This window comes from Dreissena polymorpha, chromosome 14 (genome assembly GCF_020536995.1).
Source record: "Dreissena polymorpha isolate Duluth1 chromosome 14, UMN_Dpol_1.0, whole genome shotgun sequence".
NCBI classification, from domain to species: domain Eukaryota; kingdom Metazoa; phylum Mollusca; class Bivalvia; order Myida; family Dreissenidae; genus Dreissena; species Dreissena polymorpha.
This window is the reverse complement of record NC_068368.1, coordinates 23,666,399-23,678,285: the sequence shown is the minus strand read 5'-3', so window position 1 is coordinate 23,678,285 and position 11,887 is coordinate 23,666,399. Positions and strand designations below refer to the sequence as shown.

Below are 11,887 nucleotides of genomic sequence, written 5' to 3'. Positions count from 1 at the left end.
TATAATAACATATAGTTTCAAACAAAACGTTTAGTGATGATTTTAGTTTTTCAATATGTCAGTGATAAAATTGAATGTCAATCCCATCTTACACTATTTGTTCATACCTGTGTATACGTGTAGTGTGCCCGCATAAAATAATCAAAGCGCTGAAATCACTGAATTTGTTCGCGGTTGTATAATCTTAGACGTAACTCAGTTTTCAAAATTATGTTATGGCTTTTTATATCGCAAGTTTGAAATGACCACAACCATTTCAAATTTATAAAGAGTGTGTCTTAAAACACAGATCGAGTGTTGTTTTTTTCTCCAATCATTGATACAGCTAATCAGTGTGCACATGCTAATCTTATTTGACATGCCTTAAGCCCCGTTTTCCCTGAAAGCAGCCAATATATACAGATTTCAATTATAAACACTAGACTGGCCAGTGGCCAACGTTGTCTTACAAGCTGATAAATACACGCTATGTAGTGTACCAGTGAGAACAGGCAGATGCGGTGGTTAGAGCAGACGCTTTTAGCATTCGTCGGCTGCTTTAATTTAATGGAGTTATCCATACAGGCTGTCATGGGTTACGGTTCTTACCGTAGCTAAGCTCATACTAATTTGCAAAATTGCGTCTGCATTAGTTGTGAGCTAACGCTCACAAAATAAAAAAACATCACTTTTAAGGCGTGTTTGTTCAGACATTAATGTCAGGTGATTAATAACACAATTTTGTTATGTCGTTATTGAAACAAACAGCACATTGACTTTGTTCCACCTATATCATAGATTCTTATTATTATAAGACCAAGTGCATTATACCCCATAACTAGAACAATAATTAAAACCGATAATGTTTCTCGAGAAACGGTCGATGTGTGCCTTGTCATTGAGCGCAACAAATAGGTCATCCTAATATGAAACGCTATTAGAAGATCTCTATCTTAAATTGTCTGTTTTTTTATAATCTTCTATCTCTTATTGTAATCATAATATGGAATACTTTGTAGAGTGTTCCCGGGAATCAGGATATTATGCACGTTATAAGATAAACTGAATATTGAATAAATAAGAAGCCAGAAAGAATTGTGATTACGATGCATTTCTGATTTGAATTGCATATAATAAATATACATATAAATTGTAATGTTGTACCGAACATCATTACGTACTTAAATGAAAATACGTAAAATATATTGTTTTTCTACAAACACATAATTTAAGGTGATTTTATATTACTTTTGTTTCGATTCCAGTGCTGCTTTTGGTCATCAAATTTTATTATGGAAGGATGTATAATTATTGGAGTATTTCAGAATAGTTTAATAGCACAGTATTCTTATACATAAAGGTAGTCTGATGTGACAATATTTTGATAATTTTAAATATTTCTTTGTTTTTTGAAAGTGTGAGCACTGGGATAAAAAGTACTCTTATGGAATGCATTTTTATAGAATATCTCAACTAAAATGTATGGAGTCGCTCAACTGGACTGAATTTCACATCACATATGAAAGAAGCCTCTAGCACACCCGAAAACAATACCAATAAAAACGGACAATCCGATAAGCAGAGATTCGCGTTCACGTTAACAATTTCTCCAATTAAATAATGTTGCAGTATGGGATTTAAATATTAATGCGATTTCAGATAACTGCGATAATAATTGCGATTTGCATAATTGAAATATCTTGAAAGACGGCAATAAAAATCAAAACGATTTGCAAAATTATCAAACGTTGTTGCTTTTGCACTCATGACCGAAAAATAATCAATTTTTAACAAGCAGTTGTTAAAGCCTTTGTTAGTGTATGTCATAATAAAAATAAAGCTAATTTTTATAGACAACCGTTTGCTTCCAGCGACACAAGAGCAATTACTACAAGTAAGTCGCATGCTGGTATTAAAGTCTCGGAAGATGTGGAACGAATAAATATTTATTGAAAATATGGTATTTCGATGTGTTGCATCTTTGTTTGTATATTTATTGTACATGTCTACACTTTAGCAATATAATAGATTAATGCTAAGCGGACAAAGAAGGAAAATGTATTCGCCAACTATTGCATTACGGGATGGTTCAAAGTATTAAACTGATCATTTATTCGCTCAACCATATATATTGTATTAATTGTTTTCTGGATTGATGATGTTAATGTTTAAATAACCACATAATAAATGGCTATAGTACTTATGCAAATGTTTCACTTGTAATCACACATACGTGTACTAAGATATGATATAAGATACAATTTATTTCCGATGGTTGATAAATAGTGGGTAAATGTTCTGTTTAATATTTAGCGAATGCACAGGTTGAGAATCATTTTAATGAGCATGTCACTTATATTGAGTTATCAAATACGTTATACCTTCATGCAATCAAATGTAAATGCTAAGATCGAAACATTAGATATATAGAGAATAACAGGTTACTGTCCCATCGTTTTGTAATATATCAGGCGAGGCTTAGAATAATATAACGGGGAGGCTTGCCGAGCCGTTATTTTATTCATGCCGAGCCTGATATATAACAAAACGATGGGACAGTAACCTGTTTTTCTGTTAATCATACCACATTTTCCTAAAAATCTGCAAAACAATCCATGTCTTTATATTTAAAACGTACGGATGCCCGCTTATTTTGCTGATCCGGCTTTTACACGTTCACATACATGAAGAAACGGCGTTTGAAAAGACAACACGAATAATAGCTTATTTTAAACATCGTTTAGAAAAAAAAGTTGCTTGCACTACGAATGGGAAGAGTACAACCGCTTTAATTATAAACGTCTTTAATTGGAGATCTGGAATGGACTGCAGCGACAAATTTAATCAAACAGCACATTTCACCGAATAGTTTGGAGACGCCATTTTGGAGATGTGTATTGAAATTGACATTTTGATGATGGTGTCAATAATGCCATAAGCGTGTTAAATCGTTTGTTTAAATAGTTGAGGATTAGCATACAGTTATCATTTGTCTTGACTTTCTGTGCAACACTTGCAGGTGCACTGACTATATCGATATTTAACATGTATTGCCCCATTGATGACGTCATTTAACATCTGCACTACGGGGTGTTGTGATTTTTTTTAAATAAACGTTGTTATGATTTTGTACTTTAAACTAGAATAAAATATGTACTTTCTTGGAATGAAAAAATTTGTTTTGTTGAACCTGATTTATGTTAATAGAAATTGTTGACTTAATTGCAAATCCCACGAAACTCCAAACATTGACTGATAAAAGAACTTCCTGTTGACCAGGATATAATAAAACATATCAGGCAATGTAATATCAGGCAGATATCAATGCGGTGGTATGATAAATTACTTTATGAACAATATAGCTTGTCATAAAATTTAATATTAACCAGGTCCGCAGAGGATATACAGACAACTCTTTCCGCTTACACTTGGTTCCATAAAAGCTGTGTCGTCCCTGATGAGCCCGTCTTGTTTGCACATGCTCATCTGGTACGATCCTTTACGCAGATGTATTGTACCCCGATTTCCCAGAGCGGGGAGAGAGGATCACTGAGTAGCGTCAAGCGATCGCCGAGGGACTTGGTAACGGCTGTGTATTGCCTATGGGAGAGGGGATCATTTTATAGAGTCGGGGGGATGATCGCAGAATGGAGGAGATAACCTGGTTGCGTAAGGGGGATTGCCGAGGGCCAATTATGTCACTTGGTAGTGAAGAGGTGATCGCCGAGGGGAAAGGGGATCACTTGGTGGCGTCGGGATGGTCACTGAGGGAGAATGTTGAGCACTGGGAAGCGTCGGGGTTTGTCTCCGAGGGGAAAGGGGCACTTATCAGAATACTAGTGCCTATGGGGAAATCCTGCTTTCCAGCTATGTGCGTTGTCAACATCCATGCATTGCGCGTTTGTAATATAAATTCAAGATTAAACACGATCATCTAACGTTGAGATGACACATCTTAAAATTCTGAACATAACATTAAATTATTGTTCAAATTTTTATCTATATTTGAAATGCAAAATAGTTAACATATGTAACCCTCATGGGTACGGGTATGGTATGTTGTATCCCAATACACAAGACAAATTCATAAATAAGCCCCGATTTCCCAGAGCGGGGAGAGAGGATCACTGAGTAGCGTCAAGCGATCGCCGAGGGACTTGGTAACGGCTGTGTATTGCCGATGGGAGAGGGGATCACTTTATAGAGTCGGGGGGATGATCGCAGAATGGAGGAGATAACCTGGTTGCGTAAGGGGGATTGCCGAGGGCCAATTATGTCACTTGGTAGCGAAGAGGTGATCGCCGAGGGGAAAGGGGATCACTTGGTGGCGTCATGATGGTCACTGAGGGAGAATGTTTAGCACTGGGTAGCGTCGGGGTTTGTCTCCGAGGGGAGAGGGGCACTTATCAGGATACTAGTGCCTATGGGGAAATCCTGCTTTCCAGCTATGAGCGTTGTTAACATCCATACATTGCGCGTTTGTAATATTAATTCAAGATTAAACACGATCATCTAACGTTGAGATGACACATCCTCAAATTCTGAACATAACATTGAATTATTGTTCAAATTGTGATCTATACTTGAAATGCGAAATAGTAAACATATGTTGTCCTCATGGTTACGGGTATGGTATGTTGTATCCCAATACACAAGACAACTTCATAAATAAGACGGTTTACAGTTCACTTCTTTTAATAAGGTTAGATTTCTTATCAGTCTATAATGAAATACATGCAGACGAAATAGTACTGAGTAGTTAATTTCAGAGTAAATCATGATCTGAAATATATAAAACGATAAAATACTAAACAATAAAACAATAGAACTGTGCTAGTGGCCTTAACATAATTTTTATATGACTCAACTACTCATGTAAGATTCAGGTAGAGCAATGACAACAATACTTATACATGTACATACAGAAACGCAGCATCAAAAACCTTACAAATAATGAGTTAAAAATATTGTATTCAACACATTGATACAATTTATACAATCCTTCCCAATGTATGGAATTGAGTCCCTTTCTCTTTCACTTCAGTCTCTCCTCTTTCAACATACTGGTGCTGTAAATTAGAGCATGCAAACAGATATTATGGTGTTTCTACTGAGTGTATAAGTTACTATCTAAAATTGAATTTATTAATTTGCTGCCATTTTGAACATTCGCGTAAACATAAAAAATGTTCAAACCTCAAACGAAATACAAAGAAAACAATGCATTGCAACCGTTTTCAATTACATACAATAAAATACAAACACAAGAACCAATACTGACCACTAGAGTGAACCTTTTTAGGTAACAAACAAATGTCTGCCAGCTTTTCTTTCCGATTTGATCATGTGACAACACTCAACAAAATACCATGTTAAAAAAATAGGTAAGGGTTATAAACCACTATACAAATCGGAAGATGGTCGACCCAGTCACACACACATAAACTGGAACTCGAAAGCGAGTGGACTGTACATCATATGAAGGAGTTCAGTAATGATGCTACATGTATATGACATTTAATGTCATCAAGCAATTAATCTTCCAAACTTGACGTTTTCACCTGAGCAGTTTATAAGTATTATAACATTACTAAACATGTGTTCAAATGTACGTTCTACTTATTTGTACTATCTACAAATTCTGTATGCGTTAGACTTACTAACATGTATCGATGTTTCTTTTTCTTTAACACTTTAAACGTCACCGACGAGTTACTGTGACAGTAAAGCTATGAATTGTTTTCAAATGCTGAATTTTACCATATTTAATTGAAATTTTAATTTAAGTTAGCTTGAAACAAGCAAACAAAATCACGTATAAAAGTAGTTTTGTAACTTATCTGTTCGATTATAGAAGATAAACAAGGACAGGCAACAGTGTTAGGTGTATTGATTGAAATAAACTTCCGACTAAACATATAATGGTATTGACCGCAAACATATTTAAAGCCACTATACTGACTTTTCATATGCACAGTGTTTATTTATAGATGTCTGTCTGTTAAATGATAAGTCAAAGGCTATGTCTGATAATCCAAGGCAATATTCTCAGTTTTATAATTTGAGCAGGAACAAGTTAGTATTTATGGTCATTAATACAATAACACATTCACAAGTAATGCCTCAAAAAACAACATGCGTTTAAATCAATACATGCTTCGAATAAATACAAAAATACCAAGATGACCGGTAGAGTTTTTGCTCGGACCCCATATTATACAATATAAAATACGTATCATTAGTATCACACCAATTGCATTCTCCCGCAGTAAATAAAGAAATGATGCTTACGAGAAATCGTCTATTTCATATCAATTCTAAAAACATTTAAACAACACTTTTTAAAAAGGGACACCGGATACATTGTTCTTTATTATAAGAACATATTGCCAAAATGGTGGTTTTTCGAAACAGTTTAACCCAATCTTCATGAAGATCGATCAAGATGGGACAAAACATTTCAACACCGCCAAAATGAATGATAGAGTATCACCACAGAACTTGTCCGTGGTTTACAAAAAAAAATTAATATCCCAAACATTTTTAATTTTGGGCGTAGATGATCAAGACAGTATTGTTATGCAGCCTTAACACAACGTTCTCATTTTGAATATGGAACTATTATATTTGACCTCTTCAACAATGGACCAGGAGCACCAGATGTATAGGCCCCTTGCACGATGACTGAAAATTCACTTCGTGCAACCTTGCAGATTTTTCATCCGATCGTTACCAATCTTGCAGATTATGCGGACATGTACAGTAAAGACTGATCTACCAACGGCAGAGTGATATCCTTTTTCTTCAAAAACAAATCAAATAGTAGAGAATGTAGAAAATAGCGATTGTTGGTGTATAATCATGATCATATCAATGCAGTTTTACCTGAACATAAGATCTAGGTCAGACCATTGGTTTAATCATTCGCGTCAGTTACTTGTAAAATATGTCTGGCGTGGCAACGATAGCAATTATATTCAAATGTCATTCCTGGCATGTCATTACTTTACTCATGTGAGTTCTTTAGGCGACAATGACCTTCTTGAGTTATTGTTATATGAGTCAGGATTGTTTCCGTTTACTGCCGACAAGTTACAGGGGAATATGCCAGGTGACATTGTTAGTACTCTAAACAGCCACACTGGCGGCGGATGTCGTCGGTAAAAAGTAATAGTTCGGTAAATACACATATAAACCCGTAAAATATTAATTCGAACCTAGCTCTCTCCCTCTATGTTTTTGTTTTGAAATTCCGCCGTTTGTTCCAAAAGCCTTTGTAAATTCCGATGAAAATCGATCACAATGATTTCCGAAATTTTGAAAAACAGCATGCATAGCTTTAACGTCTATTTCTATAAACACAGGCGTCGTAGCACATTTATGTCAAGACACTGTATTATCTTTTATCGTTTCTTTATACTTTTCATGAAATTAATTTTCGATGAAAAATTATAGACTTCAAATTATACGTTCAAAAAAGATTGGGTTCGGTAAAAAAAAAAGTATGTTGCGGAAAGATTTTTTTCATAGGCTTGTGACGAGGCAATAATTTTAATAATGGGATGCACCCTTGGGGGATTTTATTCACGATAGCACCGATGCAAGTTCAAGCAAATTAACTTTATTGATATTTTACAGAAGAAAATACATGTTTATGTAAAATGATTTTCAGTTGCGTAAGCATAGTGCCCCTTATTGTGCATGGCCTGGGTTCGGCACGATTGTTTGGTAGTTGTTTCCGCTCACTGTGCCCAGGCGTTGATGACTTCAATCGACGCATTCTGAAAAGATTATCATTATTTCTCTATGATCGGTATGCTAGGATACTCAAATAACTTATGTTCTCTAGTTTTTTAAGATAAACACAAACGCACGCACACGTGTTTACAAAACATCGTTCATACAGAATGTATCCACATTTTCCAGTGGTTACAGCCGATAAATAGAAACGCGCCTTATGCTATTGAAACTGTCAGAAACTAAGTACATGTTATTAACAAAAACACTTTTGAAAAAGTATCCTTACATAAGGCGCCATCAAATTGAATTCAATCTTCATTGTGACATTCAACAGTGTTTTACAGTTACTCCGTTGGAATAATGTACAGTAATAACGATATATATGGAAAAAAATTTAGTATAAAATGTTAAATGTCCAATTCAATATTTTATTGCTAAAACAGTACGCCGTGTAAGTCTAAACCAAACAATAGCTAAATGCAAGTTTTACCGTCGACACCAGATACACCAACACATAATATCATGTTGTGCATGCTATTCTAAGTTTTATCAGAGAACATTCAATCGACCTCAAACATAAAATGCATTACTAATGGTATGTATTGTGAAAATGTGCATGCATGGTCACCGTTAAAGAAATTGTAAGCGTTATATTTAAACTTGCAAAAACATTTATTAAAATAAGATTATGCGTTCATAAACACTGACGCGCACGCTAAAGGCTTTTAATTATTGATAAATCACCCCTGATGTAGGGGAAAAAAAACGACATACAGGTACTGGTTGGTTGGTTGGCAGAGCTGAGTCTCGAAAGACTATGCTTATGCGCTCTTTTGTCACTTTTTGGGGCAACGCCTGCTGTGACTTAGCAGGCCGATGCGGGCGTGGCAGTCCTTGTTGCACAATACGCACACAAAGGGGCTTGCAGTCGGGGGGATGGCGGCGCGCGCTTTTTGCATGCTTCTCTTCTGAGTTGCATGTCCGGATCTGCTTTCCTCAGCTGCCTCGATACCTCTGTGTAAAGACTGTCGCCAAGCGGTGCGATCCTCGGCAAGAGTCTCCCAGGTTTCTGCTGTAATGCAGCAGGCTTTGAGGTCCCGCTTGCAGGCATCTTTGTACCTGAGAGCTGGGCGAACTACGGGTCGCGTGCCAGTTGCAAGCTGGCCGTACAAGACGTCCTTTGGTAGGCGTCCATCCCCCATTCGGCGCACGTGACCAAGCCAGCGGAAGCGACGTTGAGCTAGTAGGGCATACATGCTTGGGATCCCAGCACGTTCCAGTATGTCATTGTATGGGATACGATCCTGCCACTTTATCTCCAACAAGCGCTTTAGGCAACGCATGTGGAACGTGTTCAGGCGGCGTTCATGTCGCATGAGGGTCGTCCATGTTTCGCTACCGTACAGCAGAGTGCTGAGGACACAGGCCTGGTATACCCTGGTCTTGGTCTTCTCTGTCAGAAGCTTATTTTCCCAGACTCTCTTTGTCAGTCTGGCCATGGTAGCTGAAGCCTTTGCGATGCGCTTGCTTAGCTCGGTATCGACGGACAGGTTTCCGCTGATGGTGGAACCAAGATAGGTGAAGTCCTCCACCACCTCCAGGGTATAGTCCCCGATCTTAACGCAGGATACTTTGCTGGCATCTTGGCCCATGATATTAGTCTTTTTCAAGCTGACAGTAAGCCCAAATTCTGAACATGCTGTAGCGAAGAGGTATATGAGTCTTTGAAGAGCCTCTTCTGTATGCGTGGCCAGGGCAGCATCGTCCGCAAACAGCATCTCTCTGACGAGGACTTCGGTCACTTTTGTTCTGGCCCGTAAGCGAGCGAGGTTGAAGAGTTTCCCGTCAGACCTGGTGTGAATGTAGATGCCATCAGTGGACGAGTCAAAAGCATACTTCAGCAGCATCGATGAGAAGATGCCAAACAAGGTAGGTGCAAGCACGCAACCCTGCTTGACACCGCTGTTGATGAGGAATGGCTCTGAGGATTACTCGTCAAAGACGACACTTCCTTTCATGTCTTCGTGAAAGGATATCACCATGTTGCGCAGCTTGGGAGGGCAACCATTCTTCTCCAAATGCGGAACAGTCCGGGTTTGCTGACCAGGTCGTAAGCCTTAGTGAGGTCGATAAAGGCCAAGTAAAGAGGCATACCCTGTTCTTTACACTTTTCTTGGAGTTGGCGTACAGTAAAGATCATGTCGGTGATAGATCTGCCGGAGCGGAAACCACACTGAGACTCGGGGTAGATCCTTGCTGCAAGGGTCTGGAGACGGTTTAGGGCTAGGCGAGCAAAGACCTTTTCAACCACGCTCAGCAGAGAGATGCCTCTGTATTTGTTACAGTCACTCCGGTCGCCCTTGTTCTTATAAAGGGTGACTATGGATGCATCTCGCATGTCTTGTGGCACTGCTCCTTCCTCCCAGCACAAAAGCAGAAGATCGTGCAGTGGCTGGAGTAGGGTGGTCTTCTCGCATGTGATGGCTTCAGGTGGGATGCCATCACTCAGCGAGTCGATTGCTTTGGCAAGTTCATCAACAGTGGGAATGGCGTCAAGTTCTTCCATTACGGGCAGGTCACTGATGGCGTTGATGGCGGATTCGATGACAACAGTTACACTAGAGTAAAGCTCTGAGTAGTGCTCCACCCATCTCCTCATCTGGTGGTTGCGGTCAGTGATCGTCTCCCCTGTGGAGGACTTGAGTGGGGCGGTCTTCTTGACCGTGGGGCCAACTGCCTTTTTGATGCCATCGTACATGCCACGCACATTTCCACAGTCGGCTGAGCGCTGGATGCTCTCGCACAGCTGCAGCCAGTAGTCGTTGGCGCAGCGTCGGGCTATACGTTGGGCATTGCTTCGTGCCGTCCTCAAAGCTGAGAGCGTCTTCTCGCATGGTGACTTTCTGTAGGCGAGAAGAGCTGAGCGCTTGGTAGCAAGGACAGGTTCAAGTTCTTGGAGGTTGGCGTTAAACCAGTCAGGATTCTTTTCCTCCTTCTTTCAAAAGGCGGCAATGGCGGCATCGTAAATGGTATCCCTGATTGACTTCCATCGTCCCATGACATCCTGCTCCGGAAGATCTTTGAGGGCATTCTCAAGGCTGTTAACAAATTCCTCCCTGCGCTGGCAATCACCAATCCTGGCTATGTTGATACGAGGCCGACCTGGGGGTTTGGAGCGATGTAGCTTGCGGGGAGGAATCTCATTCTGCTGCATACTAGGGCGTGGTCTGAGTCGCAGTCTGCACTGTGGTAGCTGCGTGTTCCTAGTACGCTGCTCAGCAGGGAGCGTCGAGTGATCACAAGGTCGAGTTGGTGCCACCTACGGGACCTGGGGTCCATCCATGACACCCTGTGCTGGGGTTTAGACTGGAAGAAGGTGTTTGTGATGCACAAGTTATGATAGGAGCAGAGCTCTAGCAATCTCTGTCCATTGTCGTTCATCTTCCCAGTGCAATAGTGTCCAATGCAAGACGACCATGACTGATGGTCTGTCCCAACTCTGGCATTGAAGTCACCGAGGAGCAGGATAGGCTCAACCTTGGGGATCCCGCCAAGCAGACTGTCCAGCTGATCGTAGAAGGTGTCTTTGTCTTCATCGAAAGCGCCCAGAGTCGGTGCAAAGACGCTGAAGATGGTGATGAGACCTGCAGCTGAGTTAGGATGATGTGTAAGGATGCGCTCCGTGCCACCTGTGGGGGATTCGATGGAGGCGAGCAAGGTGTACTTAACAGCAAAACCCACTCCATGTTGCAGTGGCTGTTCTGGCTCTCTCCCTTTCCAGAAGAAAGTGTAGTTTTCTTCCCTTAGGGAACCGCTAGATGATAATCTAGTTTCTTGGAGGGCGGTGATACAAATGTCCATTCTGGTGAGTTCTCTGTCGATGATGGCGGTCTTCCTAGAGTCATCAATGGTGAGCAAGTCATCAGAGATCCCAGGGCACATTGTTCTCACATTCCAGCTTGCCAAACGAAGTGCTGGAAACTTCTTCGCAGTTTTCTGTGTTTTTCCTGGTGCGTGGTTTCCATCCGCTTATCGTGAAAACACACTGAGTTCCAAGCACCCATTGAAGCAGGCGGATGTTGGCGTGTCAGCACCTTATTGACCGGGGATTGCCCAGCTTGAGGCGGGCGGTAGCTGACCAGTGAGACATGGCGGTCTCTCCCACCGT

The 11,887-nt window shown here is 40.1% G+C and overlaps 1 protein-coding gene across 1 annotated transcript; it reads right to left on the bottom strand.

Annotated features, from left to right (window-relative positions):
* Positions 1–9,754: 9,754 nt before the first annotated feature.
* Positions 9,755–11,661, bottom strand: LOC127857228 (uncharacterized). Its single transcript, XM_052393642.1, has 2 exons — positions 10,882–11,661; positions 9,755–10,714 (listed from the first exon to the last, which is right to left on the bottom strand). Exons 1-2 carry the CDS (start codon positions 11,659–11,661, stop codon positions 9,755–9,757), a joined length of 1,740 nt encoding a protein of 579 aa, XP_052249602.1.
* Between the last annotated feature and the right edge of the window lie 226 nt (positions 11,662–11,887).

Bases quoted from the DNA above. Each gene is read 5' to 3' on its own strand.
- LOC127857228 (XM_052393642.1), bottom strand. From the start codon at position 11,661: ATGTGCCCTGGGATCTCTGATGACTTGCTCACCATTGATGACTCTAGG. The intron at 10,715-10,881 runs GTCGGCCTCGTA...GCCTTTTGAAAG, and splicing joins ACATCGCTCCAAACCCCCAG to AAGGAGGAAAAGAATCCTGA.